The 21366-nt window shown below is 43.9% G+C and overlaps 1 protein-coding gene across 1 annotated transcript in view; it reads left to right on the top strand.

The window, feature by feature from the left end:
* The first annotated feature begins 2597 nt into the window (after window positions 1-2597).
* The window catches only part of LOC141259318 (probable cation-transporting ATPase 13A4), a 153266-nt gene continuing 134497 nt past the window's right edge, over window positions 2598-21366 (top strand). Inside the window, exons 1-2 of the mRNA XM_073675072.1 lie at window positions 2598-2853; window positions 19607-19780. Of these exons, the coding sequence (XP_073531173.1) occupies window positions 2791-2853; window positions 19607-19780 (237 nt within the window). The 5' untranslated portion in view covers window positions 2598-2790. The remainder of the gene's footprint in view (window positions 2854-19606; window positions 19781-21366) is intronic.

Below are 21366 nucleotides of genomic sequence, written 5' to 3' on the forward strand. Positions count from 1 at the left end.
GTTGTCTATAGTGTTTACTGGAGATCGACTAATGCTCATCTCCTCCCTTCCTTAGCCTGAGCCTAACACCAGGGAAAGACAGGACGAGGTACGCATGCGGCGATTGCTTAAGAGCCAATACAGGGACGTTAGGGGAGAGATGGTGACGATAGATCAACCTAGGAGGTCTCCACTTCCCCCTTTTCCCTAAAGTCTGGGCTCCCTTTCCCTCTTCCCTTTGTGTTGCACTAAGTCTTTTCCACACCTTGTGTGACAGTCAGTATGCTGTACGTTTCCGCACCCTCTCACCTGGAATAACGAGGCTCTGGTGGCAACCTTTTGGGAGGGCCTTTCTGGGAGAATAAAAAATGAGCTGGCTGGTCATGAAGAACACATCTTACTGGATGATCTGGTGTCTCTGGCAACATGCATAGACATCAGATTCCAGGAGTGTTCCCGAGAGGTGAACCACGAGAAAAGACCTGTTCTCCTGGCACCCACCTTCCTATGACTGGTCATACAGCAAGCCTCAGCTCTCTCGCCCTCTCTAGAGTCCATGTAGCTAGACCAGCTGAAGGTGTCCAAGCACTGCCTGGAGGCCCGTCGGGCCAAAGGAAGCTGCTTCTATTGTGGCAGTCCTGAGCATGCAATCCTCTCCTGCCCTGAGAGACCGGGAAACGCCAGAGACTAGGGTCTGTTGGAGAGGTCACTCTGGGCAAAAATCATTCCTCTCCATCATTGACACTGTCATTGTCCATATCCTGAGGCCACACCCATTTTGTTGAGTCTGCTTATCTGGACTCCGGCGCTGCAGGTAATCTCCTCCAACAGGCCGATGTAGAGCGGTATCAGATCCCGTATTCAGATCCGTTGGCAGTATCTTCGGTGGATTGGAGACCCATTTCTGAGACCATCTTGTTCATTACTGAGCCCATGGTACTTCAGGTAGGAATGCTACACTCGGAGAAAATTTCTTTCTATTTGCTGTCCAGCCTCTCTCACCCTCTGCTACTAGGTCTGCCATGGCTGCGGAGACACAAATTTGTCTTGAACTGGAGTCTGGGAGAGGTACTCTGTTGGGGTCAGGAGTGCCACAAAACCTGCCTGATTTCTATTCGTCCTGCTCGACCTCCAGCTTCTCCATCTAATCTACCTGGCTTGTCGGCACCTTATTGGACATACGTGTGAGACACTACAACCTCATAGGCGGAATGACTGTCCTATCGATCTCATTCCAGGTGGTTCTCCTCCTCGAGGCTGAATATACCCCCTGTCGCAGGCCAAGACCAGTGCCATGTCTGAATATAAAGAAAAGAATCTTGCTAGGGGATTTATCCAGAAATCTACCTCTCTGGCTGGAGCAGGATTCTTCTTTGTCAAGAAGAAAGACAGTTCTCTTCGGCCCTTATCAACTATAGGGGACTAAATCAAATAACCATAAAGAATAAATACCCTCTACCTCTGATCTCTGAGCTGTTCAATCTCCTTAAAGGTTCTTGAGTCTTCACTAAACTCGACCTTCGAGAGGCATACAACGATTCTGCAATGCACCAGCAGTTTTTCAAGTGCTGGCGAACAACATCTTCCAGGACCTTCTGTACAAATGCATAGTAGTATATTTGGACGATATCCTGGTGTTCTCTTCCGACCTGTCCACACACCAAAGAGGTGTACGCTAGGTTCTACAGAGGCTTAGGAAGAACCGTCTGTACGCCAAATTCGAAAAGTGCATTTTTGAGCAGACTTCTCTTCCATTTCTGTCATACATAATCTCTGAGACCGGTCTGAAAATGGATCCCGAAAAGGTGTCTGCCGTTTAGGGTGGCCAAACAGTCTGAAGGCTATCGAGCAGATTCTTGGTTTTGCAAATTACTACCGCCTGTTCATTTCCCATTTCTCTTCCTGTACTGTTCCTATCTTAATCCTGACTCGCAAGGGGCCCAATCCTAAGATATGGACTCCTGAGGCCGAAAGTGCTTTTGTGTCCTTAGAACAAGCCTTCTCTTCTGCTCCTGTGCTGCATCGTCCTGACAACAATAAGCAGTACTTCCTGGAGGTGCATGCTGTGGGGAAACGTTGGTGTCAATCACCCTACTTCTATCACTGCCCCCTGATAATAGTTTGTTTCAGGGAAAGAGGTGACTGTGTCACAAACAGGTGAGATGGCAGCAGAGACAGAAGTATGGTGGAGGCGAATGAAAATGCGGGTTGCGGGTCAGAAGCTACGATCATTTTTCCATCATCCCCCCTCAAACAAGATATTATTATGGGAAGGGAGAGACAGAAGCTGATAACGTCCTGTTTCAGGAGGTGGGTTAAAAGCTGCTGAGAAGTGACTGCATCCTTTAGTGACGTCCCATTTGAAACCCCCCCTGAAACTAAACTTCAGTGGAAATAAAAAAAAAAGAGCACATATAAGATATAGCTATATAATAAATCAAATTTCAAAAGTGGTTAAGGCTTAAAGATAGATACTCATAAAGGGCATTATAAGTATTAGACAACATATTTAAGTCAGTGTAATAAGTAGTATTATTTGTAGGTATAGATTTGCATGCATAATGTGTGGGTTACATAGCTGCTGAAGGTTTGGCATCAACTACTATATAAACACTGATATTGCGGAAGTAATTTCACTGAACTTATCAGTAATTACAGCTGTAAGAATAATAAGGAGGTGTGTTTAAACACAATAAAGGGTGTTTATGCTAAACTAGTGATGATATGTCATAGTATATATAAGAATCCTGTTCACTACATAAGAACATTCTGTGCGCTGCAAAGCAGTAGAAGTGTCTTTAAACCTAAAGCATGAAGTCTAAAAAGCCTCAAGATCACCGTGCGATAATTAATGAAGGAGAGGAGAATGAAATGGTGAGTCGTATATTTTATGTAATATTTATTCTACACTTTACAGTATTAAATTATTATATAAATGTATTTATAATATCATATTAATATTAGCAACAATTTACATGACTCATCTCCCTTGTAGTTGAAAGTTATTCATATTACCTGAACTGTTATTGCTTATTTAATTGTCACACAAATAAATTGATAAAATGAAATTTAGAAAAAGTAATTAAATATCATTCTATATTTTTATGAGATATGCTAGCATATTTGGAGAGTTTAGCCACGGCCATTATATACACTATGTTATATAAAACTTAAAGTGACTTTAAGCAAAACAACTCAATCACTTAGTGATTTGCATGAAATGAACATGTTAGGGTGCCAATTATCTCAGGAATTTAAATTATCAGTGATTATCTTTGCAACCAATTTTTAAGAGATCTATAATCAATGTGATAGAGAATGTATATGATAACATAAGTAATATATACATTATAAGTATTAGCAGTGATGAGAAAAATGAAGACTATCCAATTACCAGAGACACATATTTGTACACCCCTTACATACATAACAAGGTCTGCAAAATTCTTGACTAAAGATGAACGGATCAATCCTCGGAGAACTGATTTTGAGTCAAATTTCTTCAAATTTGCTGGTTTCCCTGAATTTGAACACCTTGATTTGCAAATATTGCAAGAGAAATAATGAAATGCCTTGTGACGCACCCCCTAGGACCATGGGGTACTCGCCACCGAGCTGGTCGGTTCCTTGGGATAGTCACTGGGGCGTGACCTGGTCCGGGGCCCTGGGCGGTCAATAAAAAGGACAGTTTATTTAGGGGAAAAGTTCCGTGACGCCACCAGTGGTATGCAGCTATAGGTGGCCGCCGCTGCTGAAAGACCGCTGGAGCTGCTGGTGACACATCTGGGATGGATTTGCTCCCCACAGGTAGAGCGGGGCCCCAGGGCTACCGGTATGGTTTATGTAGGGATTGTGGATGTTGGGGTGGAGGACTGAGGGTGCAGATAATGACCAGCCGACACAGGAATGGTGGTTTCCTCTACCTTTACTTGATGCTTGATGGTGCAGACTGGGGCACTGGTAACAGAAGGTAATGGAGATCCGCACAGCCTAGAAGCAATTTGGGATCCACCTCGCCAGGTGGGGTTGTAGGTCTTCCTTCTGCGCTGTCCTCTTTGGCCCTGCTGCCTAAAGCTATGCTGCGGCCCTCTTTCCTAAGTGATCGTTAAATCCTAGCTCGTATGGCAGGCAGCTCGAGCCTTTTACAGGTGTCGCTCATTTGTGGTGGCTCTGGGCTCTAGTATGCTGCTGAGCCGCTGGGTGTTGGGTGGGGCCAGGAGACCTGCAGTCTCCTGCCCTCCGGATTTAGCTGCCGGGACTTCAGTACCCGAGCAACCACGGACTCCAGTGTCCGGTTTGTGGCGCTTTTCTCTGGGGCGAGCTTGGTCACAGCCTCCCTCCCCTGGTGCTCCCTCGTCTCTTTCTGACTCTCCTCTGTCTCCAACTGACTCTCTGCCATCTCCAACTGACTCTCCTAACCCCCACCTCCAGGCCCCAATTTAAAGGGGAAGCTCTCTTGAAATCGGGTTAGAGTTCCCCCTTCTGGTCTGGAGCCAGGAAAAGTGTTGGATGCTGGTGTTACCTGATAAGGGGACCCCTCCTCGCTTCCAGGAATGGCATCACCCCCTGTGAGGGAGGCAATGCCAATGTGGCAACTGGACTCCTGGGGTGCCACACACCGCACCATTTCATAAACTGCATAAGACTCAGAGAGCAGGCTAATAACTTCAGGCCCATAATGCCTTGCAGCTCTCTCATCCCATGGTCTTGCGCAGCCAATCAGGGGGAATATTACAGCCAGTATAAAAGATGTGGACTGACCAAGGAGTGCCTTTTAGGATTTTGCAATGTACGTATAAGAGGTCTAAGCACATAGCTCATTTAATATAAGCATAGAAAAATGCCTAAACTTATTGTGGTGTACTACTGCCCTGATAAAGCACATTGAATAGTAGTTGTAGTCTCAGTCTATGAATAGTAATCCAAAGATCCAAGTCATATAGGGAGGTGCTGTAACTGCACAGTAACTCAGTGTGAATTGATTGATATACTGCAGTAAGACCCCTTTATAACAGCACTTTTTTATTGTTCACCTGGCAATGAGGGGATTTTTAATACCCTCTGTCCTAATTTTAATTCTAAATAAAAATCCTGAAACAAAAGCTTCCTAGATTGTGAGATTGGCAAGCTACTCTATAAGTTATATTTAGTGATGAGCGAGCATGCTCGCTACTGCTCGGTGCTCGCCCGAGTATCTCACTGCTCGAGATGCTCAGCGCTCGTCAAGTATTTCCGGGATCGCTCAGCGGGAGCTTGGGTCCCGTCCCTGTATGTTTGGTGCGCTTTAGAGCGCCAATCAACATGCAGGGATTGCCTGCCACTCATTGTAATGCCGCAGCCATGGTGGTTGTGGCATTACAGTGATTGGATGGCCGCACATCGTCATCAGGTCTATCTCAGACCTGGCGCCGCTGTGCTTGTCACAGTCACTCCGGAATCAGGCAGAGTAGGGAGAGGTGCTGCTGCGTCAGGGAGAGATTCGCTTGTGTATTAGGTAGTGTAGGGAGAAAAACCGTACATTACACATATCCATCTTAACAAACAGTCCTTTTGAGGACTAACTAATCCATCTGCAGAGATATCAGGCAGGCAGTGTATATAGGCAGGCAGGGTATATAGCAGACTGCAGTGCATATAGCACAAGAGACTCCATTCCAATTTTGCCTTCTGCTGCTGTTAGATATTTCTATACAAAGGCCCAGGTCTCAGAGGCCAGGAATACTTTTTTTTGGATCTTAATCCTCATTATTGGCTTGAAAAGGAATCCAGAGAACACCGTTTTTCTGCACCATTTGCTTGTTTGCACTGCAGAATACAGCCAGGTCCTTTCCATATTACAGCGCTAGAAATCCAGCTATTTAATACTGTGTTTTTTCCATCACACGGATCACATATACGTTTTCAGAATATCTCCATTTTTGGCCTCCATTCCAATGTTCTCTCACTGTGTCAGCGACATTTTTGACACCGGTTTACTGTTCAAACTAGTTACCTACAGGCCAGGTATTTAAAACGCTGTTTTCTCCGTCACACGGATCACATATACATTGTCAGAAAATACTGCCATTTCTGGCCTCCATTAAAAATTTCCTTTAGTGTGTCAGTGAAGCAATTCACACCAGTTTGCTGTTCAAACTACTTACCTACAGGCCAGGTATTTAAAACTCTGTTTTCTCCGTCACACGGATCACATATACGTACGCTCCAAACTCAGTCATTTGTAGTGAGCGTGGAAGATACTGTCCTCCATTTAAAATGGGCAAGTGACGGGGAACTGGACGAGATGGTGATGGTGCATGCAGAGGACAAGGCCGTGGGCAAGCTGAAATTGTGCCACAACAAATACCCACATCTTCTCACCCAACCTTCCTGTCCCAATTCCTAGGGGACTGCAGCACACCACTAATGAACCCAGAGCAGTGTCAAAAGGTTGTTGGTTGGAAAGCGGATAATGCTTCCAGTCACTTAACCACCACCACCACCACCACCACCCTGTCTTCCATACGGTCAAGTTTCAGTAGAGTCTGGACCGCATATTCCTCACCCTGATCCTCCTTCCTCCCACCATGCCGAGTGTCTGGAGACAACTGATTCCACACTTGTACACTCTGAAGAGCTGTTAACTTTTCAATTTATAGATTCGGGCCTCTCACCCGGTCCACTTGAAGCGGGGCAAGAGGAGATCGCGTGTAGCGATGCCCAAATATTTGAGCAGCCATGGTCACATGAAGGTGACATTGGGAAAGTGTCACAAGAGGTGAACGATGATGAGACACAATTGCCAGAAAGTCAGGAGGAGGACCAGAGTGCAGAAGAGGAAGATGAGGTGGTGGATGATATAGTATCTGACCCAACCTGGCAGGAGGACATGCAGAGCAAGGACAGCAGCAAACAGGGGGAGGGAGGCAGAGCACTCCAACAGGTAGGAAGAAGCAGTGTGGTTGCCGCAGACAGAAGGAAGGCAACCATTCCCCGTAACACCAACACGAAGGAAGTTGCCAGTACAACAGTTAGGTCTTCCCGAGTCTGGTTGTATTTTAAAAACTCTGCCGATAACCCCAAAAAGGCCATTTGCACCACCTGCCAGGCCAGCATCAGAAGGGGTGGCAAAACTACCAGCCTGACCACCAGCATGATCAGGCACATGGCAGCACAGCACCCGACTTTGTGGGCTGAACCCGAGGGTCCAGGAACAGTGTCTGCAGATGGCACCATTGCTTCTTCTGCTGTTGTGCATGCAAGACAATCCCCTGTCCATGGTGCATGCAAAGATGCATCCTGTCCTGCACCTGTTGTTGAGCACTCTCAAATAGCAGCATCAGGAAGCACATCCATGTCCTTGTCCCAGCGCAGCGTTAAGTTGTCCATTCCCCAGTCCTTGGAACGCAAGCACAAATATTCTGCCACACTACTAAATTCTCACATTTCACGACTCCTTGTGCCTGCCTTTTAGGAAGCATTCCGCAACCTGATGGCGGCGGCCATCCCTCGGTACTCGATCCCCAGCCGCCACTATTTCTCTCGGTGTGCCGTCCCCACGTTACACAAGCACGTGTCCCAAAACATTAGTCGTGCCCTCAACAACGCAGTTACAGGGAAAGTCCACCTAACCACGGACACGTGGACAAGTGCTTGTGGGCAGGGACGGTACATCTCGCTGACGGCACACTGGGTTAACATAGTGGAAGCCGGGACCCAGTCGGACCTTGGGACGGAACACGTCCTCCCGATGCCAAGGATTGTGGGCCCTAGGTCAATCAGGGTTGCTCCCACGGTCTACAGCTCCTGCACCTCATTCTCCTGAGCCTCCTTCTCCTCTTTAGCCTCCATCTCCGAAATGACCACATCAGTCAATAGCTGGAAGCACTGCAGCCCTGCCTCGGCCAAGCGGCAACAGGCTGTGCTGATGCTAATATACTTAGGTGACAAACCGTACAATGCTGAAGAGTTGTGGACAGCTCTGAAAGAGCAGGTAGATCTGTGGCTCACACCGCTGAACCTACAGCCAGGCATGGTCGTGTGTGACAATGGCCGGAACCTGTTGGCGGCTCTGAGGTGAGGTGAGCTCACACACGTACCATGCATGGCCCATATGCTTAACCTCGTGGTTCAGCGGTTTCTAAAATCCTTCCCCGAGCTTCCGGATCTGCTTTTTAAAATACGCCGCCTGTGTGCCCATTTTAGAAAGTCAGCTACATCTTCCACTGCCCTTGCCATGTTTCAGCAGCATTTGCAGCTTCCTGCTCATAGACTGGTGTGTGATGTCCCCACGCATTGGAACTCTACACTACAGATGTTGGGAAGGATTTGTGAGCAGAAGATGGCAGTTGTTGAGTACCAGCATCAACAAGGCTGTCGGTATTCAGTTCAGACTCCACACATAAGACCTCAGGTGTGGACATGGATGTCAGACATATGTACCATCCTCCAAGACTTTGATGAATCCACCAAGATGGTGAGCGGCGATGACGCCATAATTAGCATCACCATCCCACTTCTCTGTCTTCTGAAGCGCTCTCTGCTCACAATCAAAGATGATGCATTGCAGGCAGAGCACGATGAGATGGAGCAAGGATCCATACAGGGTGATTACAAACAGCCCAGCCTCATCTCATCCCAACGTGGATTAGGTGACAATGAAGAAGAAGAGGAGTAGGAAGGACAGGAGCTAGTTTCATGCACTATAGCCGGTACTACCTACACAGCTGTCATACCGTCTGTTCAGCGTGGATGGCCAGAGGACAGAGAGGAGGAGGAGGACAGCATGGTCAGTCATCCTCTTGTTGAGGACACAGAAGTCTTGCCTGTTAGTAGTCTGGCATGCATGGCTGAGTTTATGTTATGCCTCAAGCATCACCCTTTAAATAAAGTTTCACCTAAAGCATACCATACCTCTCTACGTGTGCAGTGATTTGTTTGTTTTATTACTGACGGAACCACTGGCTCCCTTCACTAGCACCGTGCCTTTCCACTTTGTTGAGTGCTAGCCTTTATCGTTTCCAGGGGACCGAGTATGGACACCCGGCCACCGCCGGCAGGAGGTTATGAAAAGCTTCCGCGTGCACGAGCCTAAAAGACCACATTTCAAGTGCAAGCAGCTGTCAAAAATTTGGCAGTATAGTATTGCAGCCTGTGGGTTGGTGGGTGGCTGGCTGCATTCTCGCACTTGCATTCCAAGGAATGTGGTAGGGACAACTGAACGCTGCACTGGGACAAGGACGTGGACGGTGATTGTTGCAAGTCAGCAATGACAGGTGCATGGTGGGAGACATCTTCACATGTGCCTAGGATCACTTATGATGGGCACACTTTTAGGCAATGACCAGGGAGTCAGAGATGCTTCAAGAGGTCTTCTCCATGCTGTTCCCATGTCTTTTCAGCACTGTATGCATGTGTCTGATGTTGTGTCACACACCACATGGCCAGTTAAGGTTGTAAAATGTTAAAATTACATTTCCTGGTGAATGCATTTGTCTTGGTTGAAAGCAATGCAAAAGTGCAAAAACGCATCAAAAACGCTACGTGTGAACATAGCCCAAGTTGTGAAGGAGTATTTTTGTCTTTGGTTATTTATTTTGCCTTATATACAAGTCATTACCCTGGAAAGGATGTTCCTTAACATATTTCCTAGGAAAATCCATTTTGGTTTCGTTTTTGTATGTTTTATTGTGAGTCCGTAAAAGTGGCGTAATACTCTGACAACGTTGTTGACAGCAGTGATCTGGGAGTCAGAGATGCTTCCAGGGGTCTTCCCCAGCTGTTCCCATGTCATTTGAGCACTGTTCCCAACGATTTGGGCAATTTTTAGGCCCTCTGCAGACCGCTGGGGGGAGCCGCCTGAAAAATGCTCGAGTTTCCCATAGACTTACATTGGGCTCATTGCTCGGGTCAAGCACCCGAGTATTCCAATGTGCTCGACCCGAGCAACGAGTACCCGAGCCTTTTAGTGCTCGCTCATCACTAGTTATTTTTAAAATCAAAAGTAAAATTTCCATAATCGAGAAATTTCAATACAGTTGTCTTTCTCACAAAGAGAGTGTGTTGGAAAAAAATATATGTACATATTTTTGCGCACTTTCTTGTTGTAATTCAATATTTAAAAATGTACACTTGAAATGTACATGCCATCTAAATTGTATTGTTGATTATCTTCTGTTTTCCCAAATAGGTTGAGGTGATTTGACATTACTAAGTCTGCGTTTGCATTACAGGGGTTTTGCGGTCAAAACCGATAAGTCTGCCGTCACTCTCTGTGACGGCAGACTTATGAATCCGCCCAGCAAATACACTGTGCGCTGCGGGGATTCATCAGCTTCAGACCCATAACCGGAGTGTAGGTATGAGTTATATGGAGTGTATGGAGGGAGGCCACGACCCATCTAGTGATGCGACCGGCCAATGGGCATGTCCGACTAGAGGCCTGGCCATACAAATGTATGGAGAGGGAGGCCGCGCCCACTGGCCAGGGGTATGTATACTGGTCCTGGGTCTAAAACCGGCAAATCCCCGCAGTGCACAGTACATTCATAAGTCTGCAGTCACACAGAGTGACTGCAGACTTATCGGTTATGACTGGACAACCCCTTTAAAGCGCTCAAAAGGGATTCAATATAGGCTAAAAGTGCTATCCAGGTATTTTCAAGTTAATTAGAGTTTTTGCAGTATTGCGATTACCAGAGAATTTATTCACTGCAAATCAATTTTTTTAGGTAAATTCAGAGAAGCTGAAAAACTTGAATTTTAACCAACGTGTTCATCTCTATTATTGACCATTCCCCTCAAATGTTAGAACTCTTTCACATATTACATCCAGATTACATGCTTTTGAATTTAAGCTGATAATTTCCATCTGTTATACAATGTCCTATGTTATCCTATGTAATATCATTTGCATTATGTAATATGTGAGTATTTTGGCTATGCTGAGAAACTAGTTTATGAATGTTATATGTAGAACAGATCAAGGAAAGATGGAAAGAATACACAGAGCACCTCTATAACAATGACTCAGTGATACGGAAAGAAACTGAGACTGGAAATGATAGCGAACCGATCATTTTGAAAGACGAATTTGTTGCTGCGCTAAAGCTTCTGTCAAAAAACAAAGCACCTGAATATGACAATATTCCAATAGAGGTAATAAAGTCTTCTGAAGCAGCAGTTGAAGTCATCACATGCCTGCGTCAACAGATATGGACAACTGGTAAATGGCCCAAGGATTGGACAAGATCCGTGTTTATTCCTATTTCGAAGAAGAGAGATGCTGCTGACTACCTGACTATTGCGCTCATACCTCATGCCAGAAAAATACTGCTGTAGATCCTACAAAAAGCTTCCAGAAGAACAAGCAGGATTCAGAAAAGGCAGATGAACAACAGATGTAATTGCTAACATTAGATGGATAATGGAAAAGGTCAAATAATATAACAAGGAGATCTATTTTTGCTTCATCGACTACAGCAAAGTCTTGGACTGTGCTGATCACCAGAAACATTGGAACACCATGAAGGATATGGGTGTGTTGAACCATCTGATCAGTCTCATTAGGAACCTTTACATCGACCAAGAAGCAACAGTCCGAAAGGAACACTGTGACACGGCATAGTTCAAAGTAGAGCGAGGCGTCAGACAGGTCCGCATCCTGTCACCATTTCTCTTCAATTTATATGCAGAAGCTATTTTCAGGAACGGTGGACTCTGTGGTGTAACTATAGTCTGATGGTCCCCTGTGCAAGATTTGGACTGGGGCCCCCGGCCACCCTCCCCACCCTGAATAAATTTTATTATACTCACCCGGGGAGTACATAGGAGAAGTATAAACACACTACCCATAGTCCTCTATATAATATACTGCACAGCTCAGTCATCCATAAAGTATAATGTACCCCCATTGTCAACAACAGTAATATAATGCAGCCCATAGAAATCCATGGTAGTATGATGCACTTCATAGACATCTACAGTAGTATAATGCACCCCATAGACATCCATATTAGTATAATGTACCCCCATAGACATCCACAGTAGTATAATGCACTTCATAGACATCCACAGTAGTATAATGCATGTCACAGACATCCACAGTAGTATAATGCACCCCATAGACATCCACACTAGTCTAATGCTCCCATAGACAACCATAGTAGTATAATGCACCCCCATAGACATTCACAGTGTATAATGCACCCATAGATATCCACAGTGTATAATGCACCCCATAAACATCCATACTAGCATAATGAACCCCTATAGACATCCATAGTAATATAATGCACATCAAACAAATCCATTGTAGTATAATGCACCCCATAAGCATCCATAGTAGTATAATGCACCCCCATAGACATCCACACTAGTCTAATGCTCCCCCATAGACATCCATAGTAGTATAATGCACCTCATAGACATTCAGTGTATAATGCACTCCATAGATATCTACAGTGTATATAATGCACCCCATAAACATACATACTAGTATAATGCACCCCTATAGACATCCATAGTAATATAATGCACCCCCAAACACATCCATAGTAGTATAATGCACCCCATAATCCTCCATAGTAGTATAATGCACCCCATAGTCATCCATAGTAGTATAATGCACCCCAGAGACATCCACAGTAGTATAATGCACTCCCATAAACATCTATACTAGTATAATGCACAACATAGACATCCATAGTAGTATAAGGCACCCTCACAGACATCCATAGTAGTATAGTGCACCCCATCCATACTAGTTTAATGCACCCCATCCATAGTAGTTTAATGCTCCCCATCCATAATAGTATAATGCACCCCATCCACAGTAGTATAATGCACCCCATCCACAGTAGTATAATGCACCCCATCCACAGTAGTATATTACACCCCATCCACAGTAGTATAATGCACTACATCCACAGTAGTATAATACACCCCATCCACAGTAGTATAATGCACCCCATACACATCCATACTAATATGGCCAATTATTTTTAAAAAATAAATAAATAGATAATCACCGTTCCTTCGCTCCAATGCTGGTGCATCCTCTTGTGAAGCCAGCAGTTGCTGCATGCGACAGGAGTGTGTGATGTCACCGTCATGCGCCCCGTCACATGCTCGTTGACGTCAGCTGATTGGCCAGCAGCGTGAATTGTGGCGCACGGACACTAGCGCCGCAATACACTTCAGCTGTATGTGCGTCCTTGGATGCATATACAGTTGAAGCTTTTGCTGGCATCAGCGGGCCCCGGCCATCACTCGCCGGCCCCTGACCCGCCAGGCCCAGTTGCGGCTGCGACCGCGGTCGTTACGCCCCTGGGTGCACTTGCCATAAAAGAACGAATCAAAATTGCTAAATGAATCATCAACAATCTTAAATACACAGATGATACAACATTGAAAGCCACAAGCGTAGATGGAATGAAGGACTTATCAGTGATTGACAGCTATCTCTGTATGTACCTTTATACAAAGAAAGCTGTCAGTCACTAATAGGACTGCTCACTGTTCCAAAAATCCCAGAAAGAGCAGAGGATTAAATGAATAAAACACAGGTTAATAACGAATATTTACTCACAAAGCTATATATCTGCTCAGCACCCCCTGCTCTACAACATGGTGCCTGCATATTGGACTGAAAGTTCCCTTTAAGTTCCCTTCCACCAAAGTATTATTTGGCTTGTAATATGCTATAAATATATATGTTTTTCAATGTGTTCAATAACTTATGTTCATCTTCCTTCCAGATCAGGGTAAATATTTCATAAACAGCTTAGATATTTTAAACATATGAAATATAGAAATTGTATGGATTAACGCTGAAATTCAGTCACTTACTATGATAATCGAGGTTGCATAAGGTAAAAAAGAATAAAACAGCTATTCTCTTTTTATCTTTGTTGCTCACACCTTGAGTAAATATTTAATTATTGGTTGATTGGATTAAGAAGACAATACCTTGAAAAAGGGCTTAACATTTGGGAGTGTGTCCAATATTAGAATATGTGCAACAGTTTCCTCATGTAACCCTTCTATATTATAATATATTATGATTTACATGGGTTATACATGACATAACCAATGGCAGTTATGAGACATTGTGACATGCCTGTTTTCCACGAAACCCTTACTCTCCAAAGCACAACCCTTTTCAGTGAAAAAGTCCATCATTACCTTGATACACTATTTTCTGAACTGCATCTCTTAACAAAAGGTATGGCTGCTAGCATTTATAAATGCATGGCAGCTGTAGAAGAGGGACCTACCTATCAAGCCTCAGTAACTGCTCCAAGCAACCTGCTAATAAAAGGTTCAATAGAAATTATGCTTTGTTTTTAGAAATCAGTAATCTTTTCATGCACCTTTTTATAGTTTATCTTCAGAAATACACAGCAATATAAATAATGTTTCATTAATCTAGGTGGGTATTCACACTAGGTATATAATAATCTACACATAAAGGGGTAGGTGAGTAGACGCAAAACAAAAGAAATAAAAATGTCCTAAAAATATGTAATTTTATTGGTATATAAAGATTAAAATGTATACATTAAAATCATGGGGGGCAATTCACAAAAGAAAGTTCACGACAAATGTTTCAGAAAAAACTATTGTGTAAAAATTAGTGTTGTATTCTCTAAAAATATTAAGCATGTGTATACAAAATATAGAATATAAAAGGAATATAAGTAAATATACAAAATTGATTTTTATATACAGTGGTGTGGAAAAGTGTTTGCCTCTTCCTGATTTCTTATTCTTTTGCATGTTTGTCACACTTAAATGTTTCAGATCACAAAACAAATTTAAATATTAGACAAAGATAACATAAGTAATCACAAAATGCAATTTTTATATGAAGGTCTTTATTATTAAAAAGAAATCCAAACCTACAGAGCCCTGTGTGAAAAAGTGATTTTCACCCATCCCCTCCCTCCACCTTTAAACATAAATTAACTGTGGTTTATCACATCTTTGGGAAGCTGAGTTCAATTTCCCTAGCCACACACAGGCCTGATTACTACCACACCTGTTGTCAATCAAGAAATCACTTAAATGAGACCTGCCTGACAAAGTGAAGTAGACCAAAAGATCCTCAAAATCTAGACATCATACTGCGATACAAAGAAATTCAGGAACAAATATGAAAAACAGTAATTGAAATCTATCAGTCTGGAAAAGGTTATAAAGCCATTTCTAAAGCTTTGGGACTCCAGCAAACCACAGTTAGAGTCATTATCCACAAATGGTGAAAACATGGAACAGTTGTGAACCTTCCCAGGAGTGGCCAGCTGACCAAAATGACCCCAAGAGCACAGCGAAGACTCATCCAAGAGGTCACAAACCCCACAACAGCCAAACTCTGCAGGCTTCACTTGCCTCTGTTAATTTTAGTGTTCATGACTCCACCATGAGAAAGAGATGATGCAAAAAGGGCATACATGGCAGAGTTCCAAGGCGACCACTGCTGAGCAAAAAGAGCATAAAGGCTTGTTTTAGTTTTGCCAGAAAACATCTTGATGATCGCCGAGACATTTGGGAGAATACTGTGTGGACTGACGAGATAAAAGTTGAAATTTTTGGAAGGTGTATGTCTCATTACATCTGGCATAGAAGTAACACAGCATTTCAGAAAAGGAACATCATACCAACAGTAAAATGTGGTGGTAGTGTGATGGTCTGGGGCTGTTTTGCTGCTTCTGTACCTGGAAGACTTGCTGTGGTAAATGGAACCAAGAATTCTCCTGTCTACCAAAAAATCCTGAAGGGAAATGTCCAGTCATCTGTTTGTGACCTCAAGTTGAAGCATACTTGGGTCATGCAGCAGGACAATGATCCAAAACACACCAGCAACTCCATCTCTGAATGGCTTAAGAAAAACAAAATTAAAGACTTTGGAGTTGCCTGACCTTAATTTGATTTAGATGCCGTGGCATGACCTTAAAAACCCTCCAATGAGGCAGAATTACAACAATTTTGCAAAGAGAAGTGGGCCAAAATTCCTCCACAGCATTGTAAAAGACTCATTGCCAGTTATCGCAAATGCTTGATTGCAGTTGTTGCTGCTAAGGATGGCCCAACCAGTTATAAAGTTTAGGGGGCAATTACTTTTCACACAGGGCCCTGTAGGTTTGGATTTCTTTTTCTCTTAATAATAAAGACCTTCATTTAAAAACTGCATTTTGTGTTTACTTGTATCATCTTTGTCTAATATTTAAATTTGTTTTGTGATCTGAAACATTAAAGTGTGACAAACAAGCAAAATAATAAGAAAGCAAGAAGAGGGCAAACACTTTTTCAACTTACTGTAGATAAATAAGTAATTAATGTAATCTAAATGCACTGCATGTACTATATAAATAAACAGACAGAGTGTTACGCTGGCGTGTCCTTTAATAAAATAAAATAAAACTTAAAGGACATGTCGGGGTCCACCGGACTGCAGAGGAGCTGCAGCAGAGTCCCAGAGGAATGTTCAGCTAAGCACAGAGAAAGAAATGAACTAGTGTGTTAAGTGCACACACAAGTAGTAACTAACAAGGTACAAAGCTGGGAGTTAACAACACTCCAGAAACAAAACTAATTAACTTCTGCACTGCAAGACACCTCTGTGCAGAGCAGGAAGGATTGGACAGCATGAAACGCCTGAGCACTAGATGGCGGCATATAGAGCTGCAGATAGCTGCAGGCCAGGAAAGACCTGGAACCTAAGTTCCAAAAGAGGGGGAGGATCTCTACAGCACCCAACACATGGGTGTAAAAGCGGCAGTGTGACCACACATACAATGGCGGACCCTGGAATACAGGATCGGTAGCAAGGACGCCTCCGTGGCGTGGGCACCAACCGGTGAACCGACACGGTAGAGCGTGCTGCTCACAGCATTCCCCTAGCCTTAATTGATGGCTAGGATGACTAGGGAGCTTTCAGCAGGAACCCTTGACAACAACTCTGCATTCACTGCCAGAGACCTCACCCCAGGTTAGAAAGAGATAGACTAGGCACCGGGGCGGAGCCCACGGAGCCCTTAAATACACTAGAGACATCCCCAGCCCCCCAGGACAACCAACCACGCAGTACCAGACAGCAGGGGGTGTGGCTTAGCAGCACATGACCGCAACAGGGCGTGGCTTCACGGTACATGACCACAAGGGGGAGTGGCTTAGCTGGCACATGAGCAGAAACCACACTTAGAATCCCCAGAACGGAACCTAAATGCTGACAATTACTGACCAGCAGGAAAGGGCCTGGCCAGACGCCGCGAGAAAGGCCTTCTCCTGCGTACCGGCCTAACACAGAGCATATAAAAGAGCACAACACATAAATTAGAACCCCAGGACTCCGATGCATGTTTTGTCCTTGGCTTTCTCAAGCAGTTTTTATGATATTTGTATTTCTTTTTGTGGTTATTTACCTCCCTTTATGTGTAGATCATTTATTTCCAGGTAGTGGTGTTTATGACCCCATAAATATTAAGGGCTCATGCACATTGCAGCCTACGAATCTATGACTTTAGCGCCACAATTTTATAAAACCACATACTGTTTGTTTTCTGTTGGATTCCATACAAATCTGTCCAAAAAAAATATGCATGACTTTTGGGGCAATAAAGGGTTTGATGACTTTGTTTTAAGAATAGTGTTGGTTTTACAAGTTCTCCTCCTTTACTAATTAGTGCAGCCTTCTTCACAGACTGTACAGACACTTCTGTTCTCTAAATGGCAACTGATTGAGGAGCATGTTCGTAGAACTGTCCATTAGTCTTCTGCAGCTGGAAAACGCTGAACATGAGAAAGTTGTTTTGCAATTGGAGAAGGCTGCTAGAAAGATCCGAACATATGGTCCCGTCAAATACCATTTTGAGAAATGGAGAAATGTGTAATCTATGTGGAAGGCTATACTGAAAAGCAGGCCTCATAGAGGAGGAGAAAGTACAATAAATTCAGGAAGTAGACAGGTTTACGATAGAAACTGTTAATGTGTTCAGAAACAGCTCCAGTGTGGGAGGGGCAGGGCCAGTTACCAAGGGGAGCATTTCCTGGGTAGTGCAGTTAGAGTGAGAGATTAGACGGAGAAATAACAGTAGTTGGAGGTCTGAGGGCATGTGGAGCACGGGCTGTTCAGCAGCAAGAGAACGTCAGCCATAAACTCAGATTGAACATTCCTGGAACGTCCGGGGCCTACGATCCTACTGAGTCACGCAGAATCATGCCTCAATATCTTCCTATGAGAGGAAGTCGGACAGGGAATAACATAAGGGAGTTGAGACGGGACTCATGTAAGCTGCAAAACGGGAGGCAGTATCCAATGGGGCAGAGATGCCAGATCAGAAAGGGATAGCTTAGGGCGAGCGAACAGCGGACATGAGAACGTGCTGAGCTATGGACTTTGAAAACAGAAAAGCTTGTGCACAATACTGTGTGTTTCAATATGATGAAAATGGACAGTTAAATGAATTTATTTATTATTGTTATGCTGGCTGATGGTGAAGTGACCTTCTTTTAGCCAGCAAGAGCAGTGTGTCGATCACACACACGCTAGCCATTCCGCTGCCGCTCGCCCTTGAGAGCCCAGTATACTCTTCATCCGCCTTCCAGTCCTGGCAAGGGGGAACTTTAGCAGAGCCCTTCCCAGGCGGAGAGCAGAAGGTGGTAGGTGACCAGACACACAAACAGCAGATAGGGCAAAGACACCAGAACCAAAAAACCACAGTGCGATGGAGTAAACTAAGGTGAACGATGATAAACCAAGCACAGGCACCAAAGCATGAACCACCTCAGAAGCACAGCAACACTGACCTTAACCACCCACCAGAACTGAAAATGATCAGCAACAAAAGGAGGAAATGGCAGGTTTAAATCAGCCTCCCAGCAGTCACCTGACCACGCTGGGGCAATGCCCAATCTCCACCCCCAGACCACAGAGACAGCAGAGGAGGAGAGAGAAGACTGGAGGAAACCTCCCACCATATGACTACCCCAGCAGGTATGGCATCCTGCTGCCAGCAATTAACACCAGGGGACCCGGCGTCCCGGGGCCCCCGCACAGCATAATCACTGGGAGCAATGGCATCCCGCCTCCCAGCAAAGCTATGAGTGTATCTCCTAGAATGCGATATCTGGACTGAGCGAGCACCCCCACTAGCTCCACCCACCGGAGGTGACACCCCTCCCCCCAGGTCAGTGAAAAGTGATGGTTGGCCCTCCGGAGAGCCGGAGCCTGCCCAAAGGCATGAGGGGCCCGCTCAGGTACGGAGATACTATTCCTGACAATTATACAATGAATTGGATGTCTCCTGATGTGTGTGCGGCAGCTTGTGTAGTGGAAGAACTGGAGACAGCAGAGGCCTGCCACCAAAATGTGAGTGTTACGCATCATTTACATAGCACAGGAGAATCAGGACACCGTTTATTTGTGCGGTGTGGGAGAACAACAGCCCCTTACCCATGACTACCGCCCCTTACAACAACACATTTGTAAAATTAAGATTAAATGCCTAACCTCTTAAAACACTCCCCACTCCTCAAAATAAACAACAACCCAATAGATAAGATAACACAAATAACTTGCATTTCACAGATCTGTTTTCAGTGCACGATTTACATTACTGAATGAGCTACATGTTGATTTTGTCCATAGGAAATCTTTGGCTATAGAATAAGCGCACTGTGGATTATTCTGTGTGTGATTGGCTACTTTATATCTGGTGGGATTCTTCTGCTCCTCTTTTATTGGAAGCCTGAATGGAGCGTCTGGGCAAACTGTGTCCCTTCAAGTTTGGAAAAAGCCAACGTGGTTTTACTAAGGTCAACTGTAAGTATCTGCTTTTCCTTTGTGTGTCACATTTCAGAAAAAAAGCCCCACGTTATTACCTCATTCTTGAAACTATTAGGGCATTGCGGAATTTAATAGAATGTCAGATGTGGTCACTTTAGTCTTGGTTTGACACTCTAAGCCCATTCATTTTGGTTGAACCATTAACATAAAGCATCTTCATTTTCTAATAATTTAAAATTTTTTTAAAAAATGAATAAATAATAGTTCTATTATTCTCAAAACTTAAGACTTAGTTCAAAAGTAGCTTTTTGATGCATTTTTTTTCTACATGAAAAATTCAGATCCTGGCTGTAAAAATCTGCATGTTTTTAAAGAAGCACTCAAAACAAAATTTTTATCCTCTTAAAGGGGTTGTCCAGTCCAAATTGATAAATCTGCAGTCACTCTGTGAGTCTGCAGACTTAGGAATCCCGCCCAGGGCACACACTGTGCTCTGCCAGAATTCACTGGTTTCTCTCCTGGGACCAGATGGTATGCATGAGTTATACATACTGCCGGACAGGACCCATCTAGTGGGAGTAGCCTCATTCCATACACTTGTATAGAGCAAGGCCACGCCCCATCCAGTGGCCAATCAGAAAGCATGGCCTTGCTCCATACAAGTGTATGGAAGCAAGGCCGCGTCCTCTGCCTGGGAGTATGTATAACTGATACATACCCTCCGGTCCTGGGTCAGAGACTGACGAATCCCCGCAGCGCACAGTGCGAGCGCTGGGGGGATTTCATAAGTCTGTAGTCACATAGAGTGACTGCAGAATTATCGATTAGGACTGGAGAACCCATTTAATATATTGCAATCATTATATTATATAGCATTGAGTTCTTACAATTGCTTATTTTGCCTTTCTGCCCAGCTATTTCTTTTCTTCTTTTTTTTTTGGTGCGTTTTTTGCTGTTAAGTCTCTTTCTTAGGCAACGTTCTCACAGTAAGTATTTGGTGAGTTATTGATGTTGCAGATTTTCTTCAGCATTTCTGCTCCTATTATGTAGAATAGATTACTCATGTTTTTAAGTGAATTTTTATCATATTTTTGACGCTGCAATTTTTGTCTCTTTTTAGTATGTCATGCTTTAAATAAAGCTGCTTTGTTTTCGATACCTCCTGGTTTTTGGCTTTGACAAAACTTAATTGATGAAGTCATGTGTGGATTACATGCATTTTTGGTTTATGTGTGTTTTTACCTGCATTTTTTTCCTGCATCTTAAGCAATTCTATGGGGAAAATTTGCACATAAAATTCAGCGTATCCGCAAGAGAAATTTATATTGCAGATTTGAAACACACACAACAGTTCGGTTTACTCTGCATAAAAAAAGCCCAGTGTACATAAGATTTCTATAATCCCATCCACTTTACTGGAATTGTATGGAGTGATGTTTTTGATGCAGTTAAAATAAACAGCGTCAAAAACTAACTGTGGGCACACAGCCTTAATGATGGAAAACTGCAAGTAAATACTGAATGAATTGTCATGCTTGGTTTGAAAAAAATAAGATCAAAAAGCAAAAAATTGAAAAAAAAACTAACAATTTGAATGAAATTTTAGAAATCTATTAAACATT

Source organism: Phyllobates terribilis, unplaced genomic scaffold (assembly GCF_046119375.1).
Source record: "Phyllobates terribilis strain yellow unplaced genomic scaffold, ASM4611937v1 Scaffold_3__8_contigs__length_932513732, whole genome shotgun sequence".
In the NCBI taxonomy this organism is placed as follows: Eukaryota; Metazoa; Chordata; class Amphibia; order Anura; family Dendrobatidae; genus Phyllobates; species Phyllobates terribilis.